Here is a 27798-nt window from a genome sequence, read left to right on the forward strand (position 1 = left end):
TCAATGCAGATTCAGTAGGATGATACCTGATATGAGGAAATACAAAGACAAAAAAACCCCAGAAAAGTTAAATAACAACAGAAAATGCTGGAAAAACTCAGCAGGCCAGGCAACATCCGTGGAGAGGGAAATAGAGTCAACGTTTCGGGTCGAAACCCTTCTACAGAAGGGTTTCGACCTGAAACTTTGACTCTGTTTCTCTCTCCACGGATGTTGCCTGGCCTGCTGAGTTTTTCCAGCATTTTCTGTTGTTATTTCGGATTTCCAGCATCTGCAGTATTTTGCTATTGTATTAGTGTTTGGTTCACTGCCACCCCTGAAAAGTTAAGGTTGTTTATCATTAGAACAACGCAGATTATGGGGGCGATATAATAGAAGGGTTGATAATTATGAAAGGATGGGACTGGGTAGATAGAAGCAGACTGGATTTGCAAGACTCACAAATCCCTGAAGAAGTATGGGTCAATTTGGATATCTCAGACTCTAAATTGTGTCAGACATGTACGAAATGTTGCTTTTTTTCCTGCTGGCTGTTAATGAACCGGTTCAGAATACTGTCTTTGGGAATCATTCGATGCGTGTGACATAGTAATTGCTGTGTTACGTAGAGAGTGGGGGTGGCAGGTAAGGAAGTGTTTAGTCGTGGTGCTCCAGCCATCGTGGTGTGGGGCGGGCTTGACGGACCAGCTGGTCTTTCCCTGCCCATCAGTTTCGTATGTTCATATACAAGAACTACTGCATATGTGGAATATATAACGTCACCGGTTCGGTTTTACAGAGAGTGCCGTGTAAACACTCAAAGCTCTTTTCTCAGTGTTTCTCACAGGAACTGATCGCATTCCGGTGATGGGAATGCAGTGCGTGAAGATATACATTGTCTCGTGTCAGCTGACTGAAGACGATTACCCGGTGGCAAACGTATGCTTTAGTACCCTGCATCTCCCAGAGTACCCCAGCGCTGAATCGCTCAGAACAAAGCTGGAGAGAGCTATTAACTCGAAGAGAAGATTTGACAGATTGTGAAGCGCGCTAACAATCAGAGGAATTCTGGAGCAGTTTCAACTTTCAACTGTGCCGTCCCCACCACTTATACCGTCCCCGCTTATCCCGGACACCGGCCTATATCGGGCAAACGGCGCTAACCATTTGCCATTTACCATTGTCGTCAATTACAAAGGCGGCGCTTCGACCGTATTAAGCGCGCTGGCTATTTCGGACAGTTCAAGCAGCTGATGGCATTTCGTTAAAGTGCGTTGCCTCTCAGTAAGTCACGCCACCTTCGGGTGAAACTGATCAGACCGCTGCGTACTTCAGCCCCGTTCAACTCTCCAACACTACAGGTGAAACTGACCAGGCCGCTATCTCTCTCTCTCTCTCTCGTTTGGATCATTACTGGGGCACGGAGACAGAGCAGGAAGTGGAGACACGCAGGATTCCCTCCGTGCTTTTTTTTTAACAATTTGTTAATACAATGTGTCGGCAGACTTGTGTATCAACAGGACTGACCGTGAAATTTACATGAAATTCCCGCCGTGCTTTAAAAAAAATGCGTTTGTTACAATGGCCGCAATGTACAGCGGGCAAATTGCTTTGACACCAACGCCCCCCAGTATAAGCAGTGGGCACTGTATTCAGTATCATGGAGGTAGTGCTTTATTTTGGAATCTTAGCCTGAATCTTCCATTTAGCCATTATGCTCCAGACCCCCACCAATTCATAGATGCATTTAAGGGAAAGCTAGATAAACACATGAGGGAGAAAGGAATAGAAGGATATGCTGATAGGGTGAGATGAAGAGGGGTGGGAGGAATTTTGTGTGGAGCATTAACACTGCCATGGGCTGAATGGCCTGTTTCTGTGCTATACATTCTATGTAATTCTATGCATTTAAGTAGTTTTGGTAGTCTCCGCATAGCAACAAGGTGGGCAGCCAGTGGGGCAGTCAAAAAGGGTCCCAATTTCAATCTAACAACAGAAAACGCTGGAAAAACTCAGCAGGCCAGGGCAGCATCTGTGGAGAGAGAAACGGAGTTAACGTTTCAGGTCGAAGACCCTTCGTCAGAACTGGAAAAAAGCTGGAAAGGGAACAGATTTTAAAGCAAGTTAGGGGCTGGGAAAAGGGGGAGGGGATGAAAGAACAAAAGGGAAGGTCAGTGTTGGGATAGAAAGCAGGAGAGATTAAGAGACATTGAGAGACATTAAGAGATATTCAAGGAATAAAGGATGGCTCTAGATGAAGTGTGAATTGCGCCGGCAGAATGAAGGACAGCTGCCATGTGGGAAGGAAAAATATATGTGATAGGGGCCGAGGTTATGATCTGAAATTGTTGAACTCTATGTTGAGTCCGGAAGGCTGTAAAGTGCCTAATCGAAAGATGAGGTGCTGTTCCTCGAGCTTACGCTGAGCTTCCGTGGAACAATGCAAGAGGCCGAGGACGGCGAGGTCAGAGTGGGAGTGGAGCGGAGAATTAAAGTGACAGGTGACCGGAAGCTCGGGGTCCCCCTTACGGGCTGAACGGAGGTGTTCCGCAAAGCGGTCACCCAATCTGCATTTGGTCTCCCCAATGTAGAGGAGGCCGCATCGTGAGCAGCGAATACAGTATATTAAATTGCAGGAAGTACAAGTAAATCGCTGTTTCACCTGGAAGGGGTGTTTGGGGCCCTGGACAGTGGGAAGGGGGAAGGTATAAGGGCAGTTGTTGCATCTTCTGTGCTTGCACGGGAAGGTACCAGGCAAAGGGGAAGGGGTGCTGGGGGTGGTAGAGGAGTGGACTAGGGTGTCTCAGAGGGAGCGGTCCCTACAGAATGCTGAACGGGGAGGTGAGGGGAAGATGCGTTTGGTGGTGGGATCACGCTGAAGGTGGCGGAAAAGCAGAGGATGACCCATTGAATGTGGAGGCTGGTGGGGTGAAAGGTGAGGACAAGGGGAACCCTATCCTGTTTGAACAGTTTGAAAAGAGCGAGAGCGGGAGAACAGTTTGAAAAGAGCGAGAGCGGGAGAACAGTTTGAAAAGAGCGAGAGCGGGAGAGGAGAACAGTTTGAAAAGAGCAAGAGCCGGAGAGGAGAACAGTTTGAAAAGAGCGAGAGCCGGAGAGGAGAACAGTTTAAAAAGAGCGAGAGCCGGAGAGGAGAACAGTTTGAAAAGAGCGAGAGTCGGAGAGGAGAACAGTTTGAAAAGAGCGAGAGCCGGAGAGGAGAACAGTTTAAAAAGAGCGAGAGCCAGAGAGGAGAACAGTTTAAAAAGAGCGAGAGCCGGAGAGGGGAACAGTTTAAAAAGAGCGAGAGCCGGAGAGGAGAACAGTTTAAAAAGAGCGAGAGCCGGAGAGGAGAACAGTTTAAAAAGAGCGAGAGCCGGAGAGGAGAACAGTTTGAAAAGAGCAAGAGTCGGAGAGGAGAACAGTTTAAAAAGAGCGCGAGCCGGAGAGGAGAGCAGTTTGAAAAGAGGCTGGAGTAATCTGGTTAACCTGGGCTCAGCAAGTCTTTGTTTCAGGGCCTATAAAAACATGCCTTGAACTGCGATTTTGCACTGAGTGCGATTTCAGCAGAGTGCTGAGAGTTGGGTGAGTCAGGGAGTTAGGTGAGGCAAGGCCTCAGAGCTTCGGCGGGTGCTTCAGCGGTAGAGCGGGCCTACAAAGGGCTCCAGAGACCAGGTAGGGCTTACTTTGATGGTGGTATTAAATTATTTTAATTTGGATTGATTATAAGGATAGGTCATGCCAGGAGAGCCCAGCCCCGTGATGTGCTCCTCTTGCTCTATGTGGGAATTCAGGGACGCTGCCAGTGTCCCTGACCAACACGTGTGCCAGAAATGCATCCAGCTGCAGCTACTAACGGAACGTCTTGGGACGCTGGAGCTGCGGGTGGATGGGTTGTGGAGCATTCGCGATGCTGAGAGGGTCGCGAATTACTCGTACAGTGAGTTGGTCACACCGCAGGGTAGGGCTGCAGAGGCAGAGGGGAAATGGGTGACCACCAGGCGGAACAATATAAGCAGGCAGGTAGTGCAGGGGACCCCTATGGCCATCTCCCTTTCAACCAGGTTTACCGCTTTGGATACTGTTGGGGGGGATGACTTATCAGGGGAAGGCGGCAGCAGCCAACTTCCTGGCACTGGGGGTGCTCCTGCTGCCCAAAAAGGGAGGAAAAAGAGTGGGAAAGCATTAGTGGTAGGGGATTCTATAGTTAGGGGAACAGATAGGCGTTTCTGTGGCCGTAGACGTGAATCCAGGATGGTTTGTTGCCTCCCTGGTGCTAGGGTCAATGATGTCACTGAGCGGCTGCAGGGCATTCTGGAGGGGGAGGGCGAACAGCCAGAGGTCGTGGTCCACATTGGTACCAATGACATAGGTAAAAAGAGGGATGAGGTCCTGCAGCAAGAATTTAGGGAGCTGGGTAGAAGATTAAAGAGCAGGACCTCAAAGGTTGTAATCTCTGGATTACTCCCAGTGCCACGTGCTAGTGAGTATAGGAATAGGAAGATAGAACAGATGAATGTGTGGCTAAAGGGATGGTGCAGGAGGGAGAGCTTTAGTTTCCTGGATCACTGGGTCTGCTTCTGGGAAAGGTGGGACTTGTACAAGTCGGACGGTTTACACCTGAACCAGAGGGGGACCAATATCCTTGCGGGGAGGTTTGCTAGCACTGTTGGGGGGGGTTTAAACTAACTTGGCAGGGGGATGGGATACAGAGTGGAGCTATAGTAGGGGGTGATTTACAGCCAAATACGGAGGAAAAAACAAGTCAGCTGGGAAGGCAGAGCAAATATGTGAAGGCAAAAGGCAATATGGCAAGGCTGGAAGGCATTTATTTTAATGCAAGGAGTCTTGCAAATAAGGTGGATGAACTGAAGTTGTTGTTGAACACATGGGAGTACGATATTGTTGCTATCACGGAGACATGGTTGAGGGAGGGTCAGGGCTGGCAGCTCAATATTCCGGGGTATAGAATCTTCAGGCGAGAGAGAGGGGGGTGTAAAAGGGGAGGGGGTGTTGCAATATTAATTAAGGAGTCAATTACTGCTGTAAGGAGGGATGATATATTAGTGGGTTCCTCTAATGAGGCCATATGGGTAGAACTTAAAAACAAAAAGGGGGCAAGCACTTTGCTGGGAGTGTACTATAGGCCCCCGAACAGTCAGGGGGAGATAGAGGAACAGGTATGTAGGCAAATCACAGAAACCCCACAGTGCAGATAGAGGCCATTTCGGCCCATCGAGCCTGCACCGACACATATCCCACCCGATCCCCGTAACCCCTACACCAACACATATCCCACCCTATCCCCGTAACCCCACGTATTTAATCCCCCTAACACTAAGGGTCAATTTATCATAGCCAATCAACCTAACCCGCACATCTTTGGACTGTGGGAGGAAACCGGAGCACCCGGAGGAAACCCACGCAAACACGGGGAGAATGTGCAAACTCCACACAGACAGTCACCCGAGGCCGGATTCGAACCCGGGTCCTTGGCGCTGTGAGGCAACAGTGCTAACCACTATGCCAAATCTCAGAGAAGTGCGAAAATAATAGGGTAATAATAGTGGGGGATTTCAACTTCCCCAATATTAATTGGGATAGTCAGAGTGTGAAAGGCTTAGAGGGTGCAGAATTCTTAAAGTGCATCCAGGAGAGCTTTTTGAGCCAACATGTAGAAAGTCCTACAAGAGAGGGGGCAGTACTGGACCTAATTCTAGGGAATGTAGCCGGGCAAGTGGTGGAAGTGTCAGTAGGAGAGCATTTTGGCGACAGTGACCATAATTCGGTGAGATTTAAGGTGGTCATGGAAAAAGACAAAGACGGCCCGGAAATAAGGGTTCTAAATTGGGGGAAGGCCGATTTTAATATGATAAGGCAGGATCTGGCAAAAGTGGACTGGGAGCAGATACTTATAGGAAAATCCACATCAAAGCAGTGGGAGACTTTCAGAAGGGAAATAGAGAGAGTACAACGCCAACATGTTCCCGTAAAGGTCAAGGGTGGGACCAACAAGCAAAGGGAACCTTGGATGACAAGGGATATACAAAAATGCATTAGGAAAAAAAGGGGGGCTTTTGGCAGTTACAAAAGACTTAAGACGGAGGAAGCCCTAGAGGAGTATAAAAAGTGCAGGGGCATACTTAAAAAAGAAATTAGGAGAGCGAGGAGGGGCCATGAAATAACACTGGCGAGCAAAATAAAGGAAAATCCTAAGATGTTTTATAAGTATATTAAAGGCAAGAGGATAACCAGGGAAAGGGTAGGGCCCATTAGGGACCAAAGTGGCAATCTGTGTGTAGAGCCAGATGATGTAGGCGGGGTTTTAAATGAATTTTTTGCATCTGTGTTCACTATGAAGAAAGACGATGTAGACATAGAAATCGGGCAAGGGGACTGTGATATACTTGAACATATTAGCATCAAGAGGGAAGAGGTACTAGCGGTTTTAGCAGGCCAAAAAGTGGATAAATCCCCAGGCCCGGACGAGATGTATCCCAGGCTGCTGTGTGAGGCAAAGGAGGAGATTGCAGGGGCTCTGACACAAATTTTCAGAACCTCTCTGGCCACAGGGGATGTACCAGAGGACTGGAGAACAGCTAACGTAGTACCATTATTCAAGAAGGGTAGCAGGGATAAACCAGGGAATTACAGGCCAGTGAGCCTAACATCTGTGGTAGGGAAATTATTGGAAAAGATTATGAGGGACAAAATTAGTCTCCACTTGGAGAGGCAAGGATTAATCGGGGATAGTCAGCATGGCTTTGTCAAGGGTAAATCATGTCTGACCAATCTGATTGAATTTTTCGAGGGGGTGACTAGGTGTGTGGATGAAGGAAATGCTGTGGATGTGGTATACATGGACTTCAGTAAGGCTTTTGACCAAGTCCCGCATAGGAGACTGGTCAAGAAGGTAAGAGCCCATGGGATCCAGGGTGCCTTGGCACGTTGGATCCTAAACTGGCTGAGTGGCAGGAGGCAGAGGGTGATGGTCGAAGGTTGCTTTTGTGAGTGGAGGTCTGTGTCCAGTGGGGTACCTCAGGGATCGGTGCTGGGTCCCTTGCTGTTTGTGATCTACATAAATGATTTGGAGGAGAATGTAAAAGGTATGATCAGTAAGTTCGCAGATGACACGAAAATTGGTGAGGTGGTAAATTGCGAGGAGGAAAGCCTCAGCTTACAGGACGATATAAACGGGTTGGTCAGATGGGCGGAAAAGTGGCAAATGGAATTTAACCCTGAAAAGTGCGAGGTGATCCATTTTGGACGGACAAATAAGGCAAGGGAATACACAATGAGTGGTAGGACCCTAGGAAGTACAGAGGGTCAGAGGGACCTTGGTGTACATGTACATAGATCCCTGAAGGCAGCGGAACAGGTAGATAAGGTGGTTAAAAAGGCATATGGGATACTTGCCTTCATTAGCCGAGGCATAGAGTATAAGAGCAGGGAGGTTATGATGGAGCTGTACAAAACGCTGGTAAGGCCACAGCTGGAGTACTGTGTGCAGTTCTGGTCACCTCACTATAGGAAGGATGTGATTGCTTTGGAGAGGGTGCAGAGAAGATTCACCAGGATGTTACCTGGGATGGAGCGCCTCAGCTATGAAGAAAGACTAAACAGGCTGGGGTTGTTTTCCTTGGAGCAAAGAAGGCTGAGGGGGGACCTGATTGAGGTGTACAAAATGATGAGGGGCATAGATAGGGTAGATAAAGAGGAACTTTTCCCCTTAGTAGGGGGGTCAATAACAAGGGGGCATAGATTCAAGGTAAGGGGCAGGAGGTTTAGAGGGGATTTGAGGAGGAACTTTTTCACCCAGAGGGTGGTTGGAGTCTGGAACTCGCTGCCTGAAAGGGTGGCAGAGGAAGGAACCCTCACAACATTCAAGAAGCATTTGGATGAGCACTTGAAATGCCATTGCATACAAGGCTATGGACCAAATGCTGGAAAATGGGATTAGATTGGACAGGGCTTGATGGATGGCGCAGACACGATGGGCCGAAGGGCCTCTTTCTGTGCTGTATGACTCTATGACTCTATCGTGGTTCCGGGAGGGAGGGGCAGGGGTGAGGGCAGAAGTGCGGGAGATAGAACGGACACGGTCGAGGGCCGTGTCAACCACAGTGGAGGGGAATCCTCGGTTGAGGAAAAAGGAAGACATGTCGGAAGCACTGGTATGGAAGGTGGCATCGTCAGAGCAGATGCAGTGGAGACGGAGAAACTGGGAGAATGGAATAGAGTCCTTACAGGAGGCGGGGTGGGAGGCAGTGTAGTCCAGGTAGCTGTGGGAGTCAGTGGGCTTGTAGTGAATGTTAGTCAATAACCTATCCCCAGAGATGGAGACGGAGAAGTCGAGGAAGGGAAGGGAAGAGTCGGAGATGGACCATGTGAAGGTGAGGGAAGGGTGGAAATTGGAGGCAAAGTGAATGAAATTTTCTCGTTCAGGGCAAGAGCAGGAGACGGTACCGATACAGTCATCAGTGTACCGGAAAAAGAGGTGAGGGAGGGGACCAGAGTAGGACTGGAACAAAGAATGTTCCACATATCCCACGAAAAGGCAGGCATAGCTAGGACCCATGCGGGTACCCATAGCAACACCTTTGATTTGGAGGAAGTGAGTGGAGTCAAAGGAGAAGTTGTTCAATGTGAGAACAAGTTCAGCTAGGCGGAGGAGGGTGGTGGTGGATGGGGACTGGTCGGGCCTCTTTTCAAGGAAGAAGTGGAGTGCCCTCAGGCCATCCTGGTGGGGGATGGAGGTGTAGAGGGATTGTAAGTCCATAGTGAAAAGGAGACGGTTGGGGCCTGGAAACTGTTAAAGTGGCGGAGGGTGTCGAAAGAGTCGCAGATGTAGGTGGGAAGAGACTGGACAAGGGGAGAGAAAATAGAGTCAAGATAGGAAGAGATGAGTTCCGTGGGACAAGAACAAGCCAATTTCATTTTGTTCATATTCACAGGGCCGAGTAGGTAAACCGATTGCCCTGCGACCAAATCAACTCCCTTCAGCGGTTTTACCTTTTAATTCCCCTTGCCCACCCCACCCATTGCCCGTAGCAACGCTGGATGCTGGGCAGGTCTTCCTCCTCCTCTTCCAAGCTTCGCGACACACGAGGCGCCCCGTTTCTTCCACTGCCTTTTACAACCAGTAGATGGCGCTCTAGGTTGTTTCCGTAATGAAGATCATTTTCTCAGATCGATAGCCTGACTCAAAACCCCCTACCAGAAGGTAGATACCATTGGGCAGGGGTGAGAGGAGGAGGGGTTGTCACTCTGCTCCCATCGGACACAACCGCCCCGCTGGATGCCAACCCAGTATTGAGAGGCTCCTGCTCCCCGGGGCTGACTGGAGTGGAGCTCGAACCCATGACCTCCACGACTCAAAGGCAGGAATGCTACCACTGAACCAAGGTTCACTCCCCAGGGGCGCGTTGCTGAGGCTCCAGGAATTAAAGATTAATCTCCGGGACACCGCTGCGAGCAACTGGAGTGGGGACGGGGGATTCACAGGGGGCTTTAAAAATAAATTTTTGTTTAACTCCGTTTTCTTTGAACACTTTCGTTTATTAGTTAGAAAAGTATTGGAGATGGGAAAAAACGCTATTTGACCGGTTGAGGCGGTTGGAGACGGGAGGTCATTGTGTGAAACCTCCGGGAATTCGCCCAATCAGAGTTGGCAACACGATAGATTACGGATTCCACCTTTAGCCGAAATAAAAATGAAGCAGATTTTCTTGTCTTTAATAGTTTAAGCATTAATGATCTTTACAACATGATGTAATTGGTTTGAAGTAAAGAACTGTTGAGAATTCATGTGGCACCAATAAAGGACAGTTTAAAATATCCGGTTCTCTTTCCTTCAATTCTACGGACAGTAAAAGGCATCCGACGTGTCATCAAAATAATTAAGAGCAAGGTTATTGGTATTCAGTTAACGATCATTCAGACACAGTTTGCCAAATTATTTCAGTAATTTCCTGACGATGTGCTTTTAACATGCTCATAACCAGTGTTGCCGTGGAGCTGCACGGCCGTCTTGAGGTCTCACACAGGCCGCTTGTCGGCTTCACAATGCAAAAAAAACGCGCATGCGCGGAAGTTTGAAGGGGCCGCACACCCCAATAATAAATTCGAGGGAACACTGCTCATAACCACAGTTTTTTAAGCAAAGCATACACGGAAATCTCACGGGTCCACACACACACGCACATTTTTAATCGTGGAGTGAAATAATGAGGTGCGATGATAATGCATGGGCTTGTGTGAAATTCGGCCGTCTTCTGTATTGTCAGCTATATTATGATATCTCAGTTGGTAGCACACTCGCCTCTGAGTCATGAAGGTTGTGGGTTCAAGTCCCACTTCAATGGAACTTGAGCACCTAAAGCTAGGCTGACACTCCAGTACAGTGCTGAGGGAGTGCTGCACTGTCAGAGGTGCCGTCTTTCAGATGAGATATTAAACTGAGGTTCTACCTGTTCTCTCAGGTGGATGTAAAAAAATCCCATGACACTATTGGAAGAAGAGCAGTGGAGTTATTCCTGGCCAATATTTATCCCTCAACTGAAATCATTCTGGTCATTATCTCATTGCTGTTGTGGAACCTGGCTATGTGCAAATTGGCTGCCACATTTCTGACATTATAGCAGTAATTCATTAGCTGTAAAGTGTTTTTGGGATGTCCTGAGATTGTGAAATGCGCTATATAAATGCAAGTCTTTCTTCATTTATAACACTATTGCCCCTAATCTTCAACCGGTGTTTATCACTAGCGAGGTTCAGTACTGGTAGTTTTTTTTAATTTATTCATTCACGGGATGTGGGCGTCGCTGGCATTTATTGCCCATCCCTAATTGCCCTTGAGAAGGTGGTGGTGAGCTGCCTTCTTGAACCGCTGCAGTCCGTGTGGTGAAGGTACTCCCACAGTGCTGTTAGGGAGGGAGTTCCAGGATTTTGACCCAGCGACGATGAAGAAACGACAATTATATTTCCAAGTCAGGATGGTGTTGTTGGATCCGTGTGTTAATGGAGACACGGAATGCAGGAGTTGATTTAACAAGTGTTTACTGAACAAAGTCTGGAGGTGAACTAACTACACAAGACGCTATACAGGCTTATATACCCGAGTGGTCACTACTGGTACTACAGTACACAGGGGCTTCAAAAACATAGTTCCTCTTAAAGGTACATACACTACAATTCCTTTTTAGATAAATAGTACATAACATTTTAAGTAATCATTAAATAACATTTTTACAAGAACAATAATCTACACATTTGCTGAAGTTAATCAATTACAAATTCAGTCTCTCTCGAGGCTTCCTGACTCGGTCCGGATAACGCCTCGGTGGTGTAGTAGGTTTCGGTGGTGTAGTAGGTTCTTTTGGTAAGGTCGATTCAGCTTCAATGCCAGTGTCGGGTTCATCTGGTTCCAGTATCACCGGATCGGAGGTAGATACTATGGGTATCTCTGCTTCATCACGAGGCGTATAGAGTTGTGGTGTAGGTTGTCCTTTTTCGGATGACTCTATGATCTGGTCAGCATGGCGCCTTATTATGCTTTCTCCAATGTCCACGGTATACATCAGCGGTCCTAGTCGTGTGCAAATAGTTCCAGGCTGCCATTTCTCGGTACGGTAGTCCCGGGCCAAAACTGGTTGACCTATCTGGAAGGTTCTAGTTGGCCTTTCATTCATGCTTTGAAATTGCTGGTTCTCTACGTCCCTTCTGATGTTTGGCTTGACCAAATCCAGCCGGCATCTTAGTCTTCTATTGAAAAACATTATGGCGGGGGTTTGGTTTGTAACCACATGTGTTGCATTCCTGTATGCAAACAAGAAGTTATCTACCTTATGTTGTAGATTTATGTCTTCATTACCCATGGCCTTTATGGCCTTCTTGAAGGTCTGGACAAACCTTTCAGCTAATCCATTGGTGGCAGGATGGTATGGGGCGGACGTGTAGTGCTTAACCCCATTGTTTTTTAAGAACTTCCTGAATTCTTCGGATACAAATTGCGGTCCATTATCAGAACAGATCTGTTCAGGCAGCCCATTCCTGGCGAATATGGTCCTTAATACTGTGATGGTTTTTTCCGTGGTGGTGGAGGACATCTTTATTACCTCCGGCCACTTGGAGTGTGCATCCACCACGATTAAGAACATTGAGTCCATAAATGGACCAGCAAAGTCGATATGTACCCTTTGCCATGGAGATGAGGGCCACTCCCATGGATGTAGAGGGGCTTGTGGTGGGGCGTTTTGGACCTTCTGGCATCCTAGACAGCTCTTGGTCATTTCTTCGATGTCTCCATCGATACCTGGCCACCACACAAACGCTCTGGCTAAGTTCTTCATTTTCACTCCACTCAGATGCCCCTCGTGAAGCTCCTTTAGCACTTTATCCTTGAGTTTGGGTGGAATCACCACTCTGGATCCACACATCAAGGTTCCTCGGCACACTGACAGCTGTTCTCTTCTTTGCGAGAATGCTGGCAACAGTGGTTCGCCATGTGCTGGCCATCCCTTCACCGTTAAATCGTAGACTCGTGAGAGAGTCGGGTCATTTCTCGTTTCCCTTTCAATGGTAGAATTTGTCACCGGTAGACATTCCACTATGGTCGAGTGGAACATCTCCACTGGGTCCACTGTAGGCGCCTCTTCTACCGTTGGCAACGGTAGGCGCGATAACCCGTCAGCATTCCCATGCTGTTTTGTTCCTTTGTATTCTATGTCATATTGGTGTGCCCCTAGGAAAAGGGACCACCTCTGTAGCCTTTGCGCTGTCATAATGGGAACGCCCTTTTTAGGGTTGAATATGGAGACGAGGGGTTGATGGTCAGTCAACAAGGTAAATTTTTGTCCCTTTAGGTAATGGTTGAATTTCTTCACCCCCCACACCAGGCTGAGTGCCTCCCTGTCGATCTGGGCATAGTTACGCTCAGCTGAGTTCAATGAGCGTGACGCAAAAGCTATCGGCCGCTCCGAGCCATCAGGGAATCTATGCAATAATACCGCTCCCACGCCGTAAGGGGATGCATCGCACGCCAGTCTGATTGGCAGTGATGGGTTGTAATGAGCCAACACTTCCCTGGACGTGATCAAGCCTTTGCATTTATGGAAGGCACGTTTACAGTCTTCGCTCCATTTCCAAACTACTCCCGTTTGTAGCAGTGCGTTAAGAGGGTGCAGAACCGTTGACAAGTTCGGTAAAAATTTATGATAGTAATTTATTAATCCCAGGAACGACCTTAATTGTGAGACATTTTCAGGCGCGGGGGCTTTTACGACCGCTTCAATTTTTTCAGGTGACTTATGCAACCCTTCTTCGTTAATGACATGGCCACAATATGATATTTGTTTCTGGAAAAATTCGCACTTGGGGCGATTTGCTCATAGGCCCCGTTCTCTCAGCCTCGTGAGCACCTGCTCCAAGTTGGCAAGGTGCTCGTTGTTGTTTTCTCCTGTTACAAGGATGTCGTCTAGGTAGCATTGAGTCCCCGGAATCCCTTGCAGGACTTGCTCCATAGCTCTTTGCCAGATAGCCAGAGCTGATGCTACTCCGAAAACCAGTCGATTGTACTGGTACAGGCCTTTGTGTGTGTTTATCGTGAGATACTTTTTAGAGGCCTCCTCAACCTCCATCTGTAGATATGCCTGTGCTAAGTCAATTTTGGTGAAATGTTTCCCTCCGGATAGTGAGGCGAAAATATCTTCTATCCTCGGAAGAGGATACTGTACCGTGTGAAGAACTGTGTTTACAGTCACCTTGAAGTCCCCACAGATGCGAATTTTTCTCTGTTCTTCAGATTTATCATTATTCAACGTTTTCTTCATGACCGGGACGATGGGTGTTGCCCACTCGCTCCAATCTACCTTGGATAACATGCCTGCTTTTTCCAAATTCTCCAGCTCTGCCTCGACGGCTAGACGAATTGCGTATGGCACCGGCCTTGCCTTAAAAAACTTGGGAATTGCCGCATCTTCCACTTTTATTGAGGCGGTGGCGCCTTTCAGGGTTCCTAGTTCCTGTTGAAACACTTTTTTGGCGTTAGCCAAGATTTCTTTTAATCGTCCAGGTATGACGTCGTCATCATTTTTTTTCTTACTTGTCACCGTCAGTGCCTGAATGGAGTGCCAGTCTAAACGTATCTTTCTGATCCATTCACGTCCCAACAACGGTGGACCACCATCTTGCAGAACGTATAAATACAACTTCTGTATTTCCTTGCTGTTGTATACAACAGGCACCCTTATTTTCCCTCTGGGGTATACTTTCTGCCCCGTATATGTCTTCAAGATAATGGATGTGTTTTTCAAAGGTATATGCGGAAATAGCCGCTCGTAATCCCGTCGACTCATGACGGTCAGAGTTGATCCTGTATCTAGCTCCATTTTGACTGGGGACCCCGCTATCGTGAGGGTAACCCAAATGGTCTGGTAATCTTCTTTCGCAATTACATTATGTAATTTGAGACAGCTTAGTCTCTTGTTTCCGGAGTCGCTATCGCTCTTCTGGTCTTCGGAGCTACTGTCCGTCATCATTTGTACCTTTCTGTACTTTTCCTTATTGACCTTTTTACTGTCAGCGGATTTTTTTCCAGATCTGCATACACGTGCAATGTGTCCCATCTTACCGCATTGCCTGCATGATTTGTCCTTGAACCAGCAGTCCTTCTGGTCATGGGTGGATCTGCCGCAGCGATAACATCTCTCGAAACCCTGTGTCATTTCATGGGTGCCGAAGTCCTGTGGCTTTTGTTGTATCTCTGCAGCTCCTCTTGCTGCTGCTTCGTATGATACAGCCACACTGAAAGCCTTGTCCAGTGTCAAATCTTTCTCAGAAAGTAGTCTTTTCTGTGTTCCTTCGCTTAGGAGACCGCAGACGAATTTGTCTCGTAGAGAATCTGCCAGTCCTGCCCCGAATTGGCAGTGCTTTGACAGTTTTCGTAATTCGGTGAGGTAATCAGCGTTACTTTCATTCTTGTGCTGATTCCTCCTGAAGAATTTGAATCGTTCCGCTATCAGCAGCGGTGTTGGGTTTAAGTGCTCCTGTAAGGTATCAACAATCTCCTTAAAATTCTTGTCCATCGGTTTGGCTGGAGTGATCAAGTTTTGTAACAGCCCGTATGTCCTTGCGCCCATCAGATTTAGAAGCACCGATGCCTTTTTATCATCCGCTACTTCATTTGCCTTGCAATATACCTCCACTCTTTCCACATATGTGGTCCAATCCTCTATATCACTGTCGAAAACAGTAATATTGCCAGTCTTCGGCATCCTGAAAATCAAAAATGGTGCCTCCCGCGCTTTTCCGCCGCTGCTGCTGCTGCCAACGCTGTTCTCCGCGGTTTCCGTTGCGACCTGCAGCTTTTCGTGGTATTTCTATTTGTCTGCTTTTTTTTAATATATATATTTTAAACAGTTTCTCCGTTACTTGGAGAACCATTCCCGTCGTGGAGCGGACCCTCTGGGACTTTCCCCTCCCTCTGCTCGGTCCGAACGCCGACCTGCTTTGCAGCACCGGCCACCTCCTGAGTGTTCCACCCTCTGTCTCTCTTTGCTTCTGCTTTCCGACTCGCTGCCCGGCCCCGCTGCAGAGCCACCCGATCGAGCCCCAGCCCACCACAGCCCAGGAAGGATCAGTGCACTACCTGCCACCAGCCTGTTTAGCTGGTGAAACCACAGTTTTTTTTTACTTGCTTCTGGCTTCGACCTTCGTCTGAGGAATCGATCTCCTTGAGGTGCTGCCGAATTGCAGGTAAGTTCGTTTCTAAGTTGTCGCCACTGTTGGATCCGTGTGTTAATGGAGACATGGAATGCAGGAGTTAATTTAACAAGTGTTTACTGAACAAAGTCTGGAGGTGAACTAACTACACAAGACGCTATACAGGCTTATATACCCGAGTGGTCACTACTGGTACTACAGTACACAGGGGCTTCAAAAACATAGTTCCTCTTAAAGGTACATACACTACAGGTGTCTTCTGAGATTACCTGATATAATTCTGCCAAAGGTACAGTCAACTTAGTCAAATCAAGATACTATGTCCTCAGAGGTTAAATAAAAATTAGGCAAATAAAAAATTGCAATCATAGCTTGATCATAAGATAAACCACAGATGTTTTTCTCAAATCCTGAGACTATGACACCTCTTTTAGTGGACAGAAAATATTGGGCTGGAACTTGCTGGAGCGCGGCATCTCATGACGTGCGACGTTAGTTAGCCATTTTCCACACCCTTCAGCTCAGAAATGTTTGCACCCTAACTTGTTGGGAGTGCAAGGGCAACAGGGCATCTGGGACCTCAGTGAATGGCAGGACCAACAGTCTATCTCCTCAACCAATGCGCTCTAAGGATTGAGAAATAAACAGAGGAATGACTCAAAGCAGGGTGAATTCGAGTTAAATCAGGTACAGAAAGAGAAATAAAGAAACAGCAATGTGATAATGACCAGATAATCTGTTTGTGTTACGTTGATTGAGGGATAAATATTGGCCAGGACACCGGGGATAACTCCTGCTCTTCTTCGAAATAGTGCCATGGGATCTTTTACGTCCACCTGAGAGAGCAGACGGGGTCTCGGTTTAATGTCTCATCTGAAAGACGGCACCTCAGACAGTGCAGCACTCCACTGGAGTATCAGCCTAGCTTTATGTACTTCAAGTCCCTGGAGTGGGACTTGAACCCACAACCTTCGTGACCCAGAAAGCAAGTGTGCTACCCACTGAGCCACAGCTGACACAAAGATTGGATTAAGGGAGAGAAAAAAAGACAGAAAGGAAAAGTAAGAAAAAAATGTTAAAATTTAAAATGACATTTTTAAAATCTCCCACAACAGTTCACTACCTGAAGGAATGAGACTCCACAATTTAAATTGTTCACTTTATGTGCCGGAGAGGTTGATTGGCAGTCATTAAGAATGATCATGTTGTTGAAAGAGTACTTACGCTATTAAGTACTAGGCTTTCTGCGTCGAGTTTAATGAGCAATTAATGTGCAAATCCAGCAAGTTCTTAAAAATGACAGGGAGGCTGAGGGCGAGATGCTGTTTGTGTGAAGCAAATGACAGAGCAGTGTAAATCGACCAGCAAATTCCGGAGATTTGCGCTCACCGTATGTCTCTAAATCCCCTGAACTTGCTGGCCGATTTCCACATTAATAACAGCGGGCGTCGTTCATACACTGCTATTTTTTCAGCAAGATCCGGCCCATTGCTTAGCAAGGAAGGTATTCTGTTCTAGACTGCTTGTAAAGCTCTTAAACGTACATCTCCAGCACACTCAGGAAGTAAAAGAAAGAACTTGCATTTATATAGTGTCTTTCACAACCTCAGGACGTCCCAAAGCCCTTAACAGCCAATTAAGTGCTTTTGAAGTGTAATGTAGGAAACGCGGCAGCCAACTTGCGCACAGCAAGCTCCCACAGACAGCAATGTTATAATGACCGGATAATTTGTTCTTTTAGTGATGTTGGTAGAGAGATAAATATTGTCTAGGATCTGGGTGATCTCCCTTGCTCTTCTTTGAAATAGTGCTGTGGGACCTTTTACGTCCACCTGAGGGGGCGGATTAAATGTCTCATCCGAAAGACGGCACCTCCGTCAGTGCAGCAGTCCCTTAGTACTGCACAGCAGTGCTCAATGCTCTGGAGTGGGACTTGACCCATGACCTTCTGACTCAGAGGCGAGAGTGCTGTCACATGCCTATTTTATGACGTACTGTATTCCCTCTTGGGTGTGGACGCTCAGTTTCCATTTTTCAACTAACATTGTTACTGGAATGCTGTCAGAATGATGAAAGGTGACTGAAAGTGAAACTGAACCTGAAACCGGATCACTAGTGAGGAGAAAGCTCGGTGGAAGGAGAAGGAAACTGAATTTGAAAACAGATCACATATAAGGAAACAATGAAGTAGAAGGAAACCACTCTTTTAACATTAAGGAGTGGTGGAGTTATGAAGCTGCAGTAATGTACTTTGTTTGTATTGGTGTTCTGATCATAGAACCATAGAATCTCACAGCACAGGAGGAGACCATTCAGCCCACACTACTGGAAGTGTGCTATAGACCTCCGAACAGTCAGAGGGGGATCACAGAATCACACAGAATCACAGAAACCCCACAATGCAGATAGAGGCCATTTCGGCCCATCGAGCCTGCACCGACACATATCCCACCCGATCCCCGTAACCCCACGTATTTAATCCCCCTAACACTAAGGGTCAATTTATCCTAGCCAATCAACCTAACCCGCACATCTTTGAATAGAAGAGCACATTTCTGAGATGTGCAAAAATAGGGCAGTAATAGTAGGGGATTTCAACGTCTCCAATATTAACTGGGTTAAAATTAGTGTGAAAGGTATAGAGGGTGCAGAATTCTTAAAAGGCATTCAGGAGAACTTTTTTAGCCAGTACACGGCAAGCCCAACAAGAGAGGGGGCGGTTCTGGACCTAGGTTTAGGGAATGATGCTGGGCAGGTGGAAAGGGTATCAGTGGGAGAGCATATTGGTGGTAATGATCCTAATTCAGTTAGATTTAGGGTAGTTATGGAAAAGGGCAAGGACAGACCAGAAATAAAAGTTCTCAATTGGGGAAAAGCTAATTTTACTAAGCTGAGAGGTGATTTAGCCAAAGTGGACTGGAGACAGAAACTTGAAGGTAAATCAGTGTCAGAGCAGTGGGAGGCATTCAAGGAGGAGATAGTGAGGGTTCAGAGCAAGTATGTTCCCTTAAAGAAAAAGACTGGGAGTAACAAATCTAGAGCTCCCTGGATGTCAAGGGGCATATAAGGTAGGATAAAGAAAAAAAGGGAAGCTTGTGACAGATACAGAGGACTCAATACTGCAGAAAGCCTAGAGGAGTATAGAAAGTGCAGGGTGAAATTAAAAAGGAAATTAGGAAAGCAAAGAGAGGGCATGAAAAAATATTGGCAAGTAACATAAAGGAAAACCCAAAGATGTTTTATAAATACATTAAGAGCAGGAGGATAACTAAAGTAAGAGTAGGGCCTATTCGGGACCATAAAGGTAACCTGTGTGTGGAAGCGAAAGACATGGGTATGGTTCTTAATGAATACTTTGCGTCTGTTTTCACAAAAGAGAGGAACGATGCTGACATTGCAATCAGGGAGGAGGTGTGTGAAATATTAGATGAAATAAACATAGTGAGAAAGGAAGTATTAAGGGGTTTAGCATCTTTGAAAGTGGATAAATCCCCAGGCCTGGAAGAAATGTATCCCAGACTGTTAAGAGAAGTGAGAGGAAATAGCAGAGGCCCTGACCATCATTTTCCAATCCTCTCTGGCTACAGGTGTGGTACCTTTGTTTAAAAAGGAAGAAAGGGATAGATCAAGTAATTACAGGCCAGTCAGCCTAACCTCAGTGGTGGGAAAATTATTGGGAAAAATTCTGAGGGACGGGATAAATCTTCATTTAGAAAGACACTAATTAATCAAGGATAGTCAGCATGGATCTGTTAAGGGAAGGTCGTGTCTGACTAATTTGATTGAATTTTTTGAGGAGGTAATAAGGAAGGTTGATGAGGGTAGTGTGTTTGATGTAGTCTATATGGATTTTAGCAAGGCTTTTGATAAGATCCCACATGGCAGACTGGTCACGAAAGTAAAAGCCCATGGCATCCAAGGCAAAGTGACAAGTTGGATCCAAAATTGGCTCAGAGGCAGGAAACAAAGGGTAATGGTCGAAGGGTGTTTTTGTGACTGGAAGGCTGTTTCCAGTGGAGTTCCGCAGGGCTCAGTACTGGGTCCTTTGCTTTTGTAGTATATATCAATGATTTGGACTTGAATGTAGGAAGTATGATTAATAAGTTTGCAGATGATACAAAAATTGGCCGTGTGGTTGATAATGCAGAAGAAAGCTGTAGACTGCAGGAAGATATCAATGGACTGGTCAGGTGGGCAGAACAGTGGCAAATGGAATTCAATCCGGAGACGTGTGAGGTAATGCATTTGGGGAGGGCTAACAAGGGAATATACTATAAATGATAGGACACTGAGTAGTGTAGAGGAACAAAGGGACCTTGGAGTGCATGTTCACAGATCCCTGAAGGTAGCAGGACAGGTAGATAAGGTGGTTAAGAAGGCATACGGGATACTTGCCTTTATTAGTCGAGGCATAGAATATAAGAGCAGGGAGGTTACGCTTGAACTGTATAAAACACTAGTTAGGCCGCAGCTAGAACACAGCGTGCAGTTCTGGTCACCACATTACAGGAAGGATGTGATTGCACTAGAGAGGGTGCAGAGGAGATTTATGAGGATGTTGCCTGGGCTGGGGAATTTTAGCTCTGAGGAAAGATTGGATAGGTTGGGGTTGTTTTCTTTGGAACAGAGGAGGCTGAGGGGAGACTTGATTGAGGTGTATAAAATTATGAGGGGGCTAGATAGAGTGGATAGGAAGGACCTATTTCCCTTAGCAGAAGGGTCAATAACCAGGGGGCAGAGATTTAAAGTAATTGGTAGAAGGATTAGAGGGGAGTTGAGGAGAACTTTTTTTCACCCAGAAGGTGGTGGGGGTCTGGAACTCACTGCCTGAAAAGGTGGTAGAGGCAGAAACCCTCATCGCATTTAAAAAGTACTTGGACATGCACTTGAAGTGCCGTAACCTGCAGGGCTACAGACCAAGAGCTGGAAAGTGGGATTAGGCTGGAGAGCTCTTTGTCGGTTGACACGGACAAGATGGGCTGAATGGCCTCCTTCTGTGCTGTAAATTTCTATGATTCGATGATATTCTATGATTGTGCCTGTGCCGGCTCATTGAAAGAGCTATCCAATTAGTCCCACTCTCCCGCTCGGCGAGTCGGGCAGAGGAGCGCAGCGCAACGAGCAGCAGCAGCAGACTCACGACAAGCTGCAGCACGTCGGCCGGCAGCTCCATTTTGGGTAACTCGCAGTCCGGATGGGAGGAGGGGAGCCGGGCATGGTGGCCAGAGCGGGAGAAGCAGGCCACCACATGTGGAGCCGGCAACAGTGAGGAGGAGGCCGCGGTGAAGAGGAGGACGGAGCGGCTGAGGGACATCGTGCTCCCACTGCCACGGGAAGCCATTGTATTGACTCGGAACGCGGCGCTGTATGTATAGCTGACGCGTCCCTACGGGGAACAAGCATTCCATTGTACTTGTTACATATGGCAAATAAATCTAATCTGAATCTGAATCTGAATCATAGCCCTGCACATTTTTCCTTTTCAAGTATTTATCCACTCGTTCATGATTAATGATCTAAATACTCACTAAATAGTAAATTTCACTCATTTTTTGCTACTGTTCATTGATCTACTTTGGAGGGTTAGGAATATTCAGAGCTATTCTGAACACAGACAAATGCTCCATTAACACTCGCATTTATATAGCACCTTCAGCGTAGTAAAACATCCCAAGGCGCTTCACAGAAGTGTAAGCAGACAGAAATTGACACTGAGCCAAAGAAGGAGATATTAGGATGGGTGACTAAAGGATTGGTCAAAGAGGTAGGTTTTAAGGAGCATCTTAAAGAAGGAAAGAGAGGCAGAGAGGTTTAGGGAGGGAATTCTGGAGCTTAGGACCTATACAACTGAAAGCCAATGGTGGGCAAATGGAGTGGGAGTTGCCCAAGAGGTCAGATTTGGAGGAACGCAGAGTTCTTGGAGAGTTGTAGAGCTGGAGGAGGTTGCAGAGATAGCGGGAGGTGAGGCCATGGAAGGATTTGAACACAAGGATGATCATTTTAAAATCGAGTTGTTGGTGAACCGGAAGCCAAGGTAGGTCGGCGAGCACAGGGGTGATGGGTGACTGGGAACAGTAGTGCACTACTATTTATGTACATCCATTACAGGAAACTCTTTTTTTATCCGGCACCGACGGGACCGACGTGGTGCTGGTTTATCAAAAAGTCCGGATTACAGAGAGTTATAGTTAAAAGGTACGAGAGCTCTGTACACAGCAACAAATCCAGGCTTCCCTGTTGCTTAGCAACAGCTGCAAGAACCCCGGCCACAGACCAAGCGTCCCTGTTGCTTAGCAACAAGTGCAGGAACCCCTGATTACACAGCCAAGAATCAAGAAACGGCCGCTAATATGAAGGAAAACTTAACTGAACCTACTCCTGAATTTTGCCGGTTAACCGAGATTTCCGGTTGTTTGGGTGCCGGTAAATCGAGAGTTTCCCGTATTTGCTAGCATTCACAAGCAAGGGAGAATATGGCTACCCATCCCCACCATCAACTATACCACTTAATTTTACCACAAGTACTTTTTTCTCTTGAGTTTGATTTAGTCTCTTGAGGTGCACTTAAAAAGCACTAGAGATACGTCAACATATTGTGGTCATGAGGTGGAACAGCTGGACCAACAGACATGAGGCGAGGAAACCCTCAGTGGTGGAGAGCTTTGGGAACCATAGGTCCCAAGTCACCTGTTCCTCCCAAGCACGCTACCCTCACCACACGTCATGTCTCAAATTACTCATATGTTATATCCCAAAAATGTTATTTACTGAAAGAAATCGATCTAATTTGCATTGGAATTATTCAACACTTGCTGCTTCCACCGTCTCCCTATGGATACTGTCCCATAGATTGACCACTCTCTCACTGAAATATTGGGCTGGATTTTAATGGGGAAGGCGGGCTGAGAGACGGGGGCTGGGGTGCAGGGCGGGGGGGCTCCGAGATGGTCGGGTAACCCGGGAGGATGGGTTTCCCGAAATTCGGCAGGGCCTAATTTGAATGGGAAGCCTCTCTTTTCCACCCGCAACCAGCCAGATGGAGAGGCTGGCTGGCTCCTGGTGGGCAGGCCTGTGGCACCATGCCGTAGAGAGGAGGGAGGGATTGCGTGGGGGCCGGAGGAGTGGCCGGAGGAGCAGGGGTGGAGGAGGGTTTGTGAAGATACTTTAAAAAAAAATTATTTGTTCATGGGATGTGGGCGTCGCTGGCAAGGCCAGCATTTATTGCCCATCCCTAATTGCCCTTCAGAAGGTGGTGGTGAGCTGCCTTCTTGTACAACTGAGTGGCTCGCTAGGCCATTTCACAGGGCAGTTAAGAGTCAACAACATTGCTGTGGGTCTGGAGTCAGATATCGGCCAGACCGGGTAAGGACGGCAGATTTCCTTCCCTAAAGGACATTAGTGAACCAGATGGGTTTTTATGACAATCCGATAGTTTCATGGTCACCATTACTGATACTGGCTTTTTATTCCAGATTTATTTAATTAACTGAATTTAAATTCCCCAGCTGCCGTGGTGGGATTTGGACTCACGTCTCTGGAATTTAGTCCAGGCCTTTGGATTATTAGTCAAGTAACATAAACACTATGCTACCGTTCTCTACCATATCGCAGGCCGAAGGAGCAAGAGGGGTTGTGAAGTGATTACGGCCGGAGGTGTGGGGGTGGGAGGCCTCGTGGTGGGGATCGGAGGCCTGGGAGTAGGTCTCCAATCGCGGGGGCGGGTTAGGTAGGGACGTTGGATCCAGGAGGTAATTGTAAAAGCATTTACCTCCTGGATCCAGCAGTCCTCGCCTTGCTTTAGCTGGCGGGTTTCACGAGGTGTGCAAAACCTGACCAGCTAAAGTTAAATGCAAAATGGAGGTTAAAGCAGAGGCTTCCGACCTCATTATAATATTTAAATAGATGACCCACCTCCTGGCAACGGATTGGCTGCCCGCCCCCACGTCTTGCCTCCGTTAAAACCGGAAACGGGTGAGTTGGAGGCAGGTTATGGTCGGGATTCAGATTTTTAACACTTTAACTTCCCACACGCGCCCAAGCCACTCGTTTTTTAAGGTTAAAATTCCCCCCATTGTTTCTGCAGATTTGTTTAGAATTTACCCCTCTTTAAGCGCAGGCTGTGTCGTCTGGTTCTACTGGTTCTGGACAAGGTGAAGTAGCTTGTCACGGTCAAAATTGGCCCGTAATTTGCAGTCAGCGGCGAAGCGAAGGCGCTCGCCACTGACTTCAAAGAAAGCTGCCCACAGAGACCTTACGATCTCTGTGGCGATAACTTTAGGTTTCTCGACGTGTAATTGATTGTAGCGATGTGAATAGGGGATTCCTAGCGCGATGCAACAGTGATGTCATCGAGCTGTCTAAGCAGCGAATCACACTGAAGAATTCTCAGAGACAGCAAACCAGGAAATGAAAAGCACCGATTATCTGCACTTTTAAAAAATGTTAAAGAGAGCGAAATAAAGATTGGGACATACACATGGGTTTAAGGTAGAATCTGAAATATCGTATACAAACTTAAAAAAGAAATTTAAATTGTAATTTTTAGCATAATAGATAAATTTGACATTCCACGTACAATATATTAAAATTAGTTTTTCAGGGCCAGAACGGTTCTTTAGCAGTCAATACGCTGTTAAAACCCCAGTTACACTTATTCCAACAATGCTTAGAAACATAGAAACATAGAAGATAGGAGCAGGAGTAGGCCATTCGGCCCCTCGAGCCTGCTCCGCCATTCAATGAGATCATGGCTGATCATCCAAATTCAGTACCCTGTCCCTGCTTTCTCCCCATATCCCTTGATCCCTTTAGCCTCAAGAAATATATCCAACTCCTTCTTGAATATATTTAATGAATTGGCCTCAACTGCCCTGTGTGGCAGAGAATTCCACAGGTTCACCACTCTCTGGGTGAAGAAATTCCTCCTCATTTCAGTCCTAAATGGCTTACCCCTTATCCTTAGACTGTGACCCCTGGTTCTGGACTCCCCCGCCATCGGGAACATCCTTCCTGCATCTAGGCTGTCTAGTCCTGTTAGAATTTTCTAAGTTTCAATGAGATCCCCTCTCATTCTTCTAAACTCTAGCGAATATAAGCCTAATCGACCCAATCTCTCCTCATATGTCATTCCTGCCATCCCAGGTATCAGTCTGGTGAATCTTTGCTGCACTCCCTCCATGGCAAGAACATCCTTCCTCAGATAAGACGACCAAAACTGCACACAATACTCAAGGTGTGGTCTCACCAAGGCCCTGTACAACTGCAGCAAGACATCCTTGCTCCTGTACTCAAATCCTCTCGCTATGAAGGCCAACATACCATTTGCCTTCTTAACCGCCTGCTGCACCTGCATGCTTACCTTCAGCGGCTGGTGCACAAGGACACCCAGGTTTTGTTGCACTTCCCCTTTTCCCAATCTATTGCCGTTCAGATAATAATCTGTCTTCCTGTTTTTGCCACCGAAGTGGATAACCTCGCATTTATCCACATTATACTGCATCTGCCATGCATCTGCCCAATCACCCAACCTGTCCAAATCGTACTGGAGTTTCTCTGCATCCTCCTCACAGCACACACGCCCACCCAACATTTAATGGTGTTTAACTGTGATATTAGTGTGGAAAAGCTCAGTTCCAATGATTTCACTGATTTCTCTGATGGGCGGCTACGGTTGAGGACGGGGGCTGGGGGCGTCCACAGTGCAGCCAGTGTTGGAGCAGTGAATGACTAACCGCAACTTCAGGATTTTCGCTTTTAGATGCGTGTGCGCTACATCCCAAACTTGCGGTCAAGTTTCAGAGGGGTAAAGATGGCGAACACCGACAGTTTCTCCGTCATTACCCACCGCAAAAATCCAGGCTGTTATCGAGTCAATTTACCCAGTGAGCTGAGATACCATTTACCCAGAACAGGGTTGTCTTGTTCTTTGGGGGGAGGGAGGGACACTGTGTTGGTAATAGGAGTCGTATTTCCTCCACAGCTGATGGAAGGAAATGAAACTTAATGATTAAATAAAACCTTTAACTTTCATTAAGAAGAACTGCTGCTGACGCTGGCTATGAATCAGTGGGTAAACACTATGGGAGGGTTCTTTCTCAACAATTCGATGCTTACTGGTCTTCAGTCCATTGGCTCGCACTGTTGGTTCAGAGGCGGAGCCAGGGAGAGGGAATTCCCCATATAAATAAATATTGTATATATTGTGCGTGTGTGTGAGAGAGAGACACATCTTCAGCATTAGTTGGATTGAACCTGTGCTGCACGAACAATTTCTCGAGTGACTGCATTTCTGTTCTCTGTCTCTCTTTCTCGGTTCCAGATTGCTGGAAGGAGGAATAATAAAAAGGAAAAGCAAGCCCTTTCTGTGTGAGAGAGGGGAGCATGTTGTGCTGGGGTGAGTTGGGCTCTCAGTCAGAGGCAGTGCTCCAGGGGGAGAAGATTCAACAGCTGTGCAGCCGGGAAGGCTTCACCGTGTTTGTTTTGGAAAACGGAAAGGTTCACACCAGACGGAATCAGCAAACAAAACCTGGTAAGGAAATACAATATTAAAATCCTGTCTGCGATAGGAAACAGGCCTTTTAAAAAAAAATATATTTACTATATACAAAACGGGCACGCAAGTCAAATCATTTAAAAATGTATTAAGTAAACATTCTGCAGTGTTCAGGGATTGTAGCAAACTAGACTTGATAGAGATCCTGGAATTATGAACATAAGATTCTTGTCAAGAATGATGAGGCTCTTTCTGTTAAAGTCCGTTATGTTAATTAAAACAAAATTCCTCCAGTAATTGCATTTAATGTTTAAGTTAATGTGTCTCTCGCCTCCCCCTCTCCCCATCGTTTGCAGTCGCCTGTAGGTATCTTATAGTTTGGGTATCATTTACAATGCCGGGGATGTACAGTGTCTGGGTGTTTTAAGTGCCGAGTCTACCCAGGGCGGTGCGGTTTTGTTTTCCTTCATCTCTTCCCCGGCCCCCCCCCCAAACTTGTTTTTTTTTCATTTGCTTTTGATCACTTTCAGTTTCGTTTCTCTCACAGCGACAGCTGCAGCAACAACACAGAGCCCGGCCCATTAACCCAGCACATGTAAAACCTGTACACCACCAGCAGGAGCTTGGTTAACTGAGTTCCAATTCACCAAATAGACCATTTTTACACAGGATATGTGGCACACAAATATATGGTCCATGCCAGTGTTATTGCTCCACTTCCAGCCTCCTCCTGTCTTTCCTCATCTAACTCTTATCAGCATCACCCTCTATTCCCTTCTCCCTCATATGCTTATCTAGCCTCCCCTTAAATGCATCGATACTTTTACCTCCAACCACTCCCTGTGGTAGCGAGTTCCACATTCTCATCACTCTCTGGGTAAAGAAGTTTCTTCTGAATTTCCCGTTTGATTTCTTGACTATCTTATATTGATGGCCTCTAGTTTTGCTCTTCCCCACCAGTGGAAATATTCTCTCTCTATCCACTCTATCAAAATTTTTCATAATTTTAAAGACCTCTATTAGGTCAAGAGAAAAGAGACCCAGCCTGTTTATCCTTTCCTGATAGGTATAACCTCGCATTTCTGGTATCATCCTTGTTTTAAAAAAAAAATTGCACCCTCTCCAGTGCCTCTATATCCTTTTTATAATATGGCGACCAGAATTGTACACAGTACTCTAAGATTATTTTAATGCTTGACTTTATTTTTCATCTGAATTTTTTTAATGTAATTTTTACTTGATTAAAAAATGACCCTTTAAAATGTTGCTTTTTCTGAGTCTCCCTGCATCGCCATTCTCATTGCATCAAAAGTGAATGCGCTGCAGTACATGATAATAGGTTATTTTCTTGGTCTGAATTGATTGTTGGGGAAGCCCTAATGTGACAGAAAATAGATTGCAGTGTCGACAGCTAATTGAGTTCCGGCTGCCATTGCCAACTGTGAACAAGCAGAATATGAGGGGACACCATCTTCATGGACAAGTGTTGGTCAAGCTTTTAATTTGCGGGGATTAATAAGATCTGTGTGCATCATTTGTGTCACAATGATATCGTGCACAATTGACACGATCGGGGAGGGTGATTTTAACCATACTGGGCGGGTGGGTAA

The 27798-nt window shown here is 46.6% G+C and overlaps 2 protein-coding genes across 3 annotated transcripts in view; both read left to right on the forward strand.

The window, feature by feature from the left end:
• Nucleotides 1-9813, forward strand: part of LOC147122559 (putative E3 ubiquitin-protein ligase HERC4) — a 63898-nt gene extending 54085 nt beyond the window's left edge. Inside the window, exon 23 of the mRNA XM_086006743.1 lies at nt 815-9813. Coding sequence (XP_085862869.1) covers nt 815-1023 — 209 coding nt within the window. The 3' untranslated portion in view covers nt 1024-9813. The remainder of the gene's footprint in view (nt 1-814) is intronic.
• A 16079-nt stretch (nt 9814-25892) lies between these two features.
• LOC147122560 (putative E3 ubiquitin-protein ligase HERC4) overlaps nt 25893-27798 on the forward strand; it is a 46818-nt gene continuing 44912 nt past the window's right edge. For both annotated transcript variants that reach the window (XM_086006755.1, XM_086006763.1), the window contains exon 1: nt 25893-26224. In XM_086006755.1, the coding sequence (XP_085862881.1) occupies nt 26077-26224 (148 nt within the window). In that variant the 5' untranslated portion in view covers nt 25893-26076. The remainder of the gene's footprint in view (nt 26225-27798) is intronic.

The sequence above is a fragment of the Somniosus microcephalus genome, chromosome 2, assembly GCF_052327205.1.
Source record: "Somniosus microcephalus isolate GS21.2 chromosome 2, FLI_Smic_1.0, whole genome shotgun sequence".
NCBI lineage: Eukaryota > Metazoa > Chordata > Chondrichthyes > Squaliformes > Somniosidae > Somniosus > Somniosus microcephalus.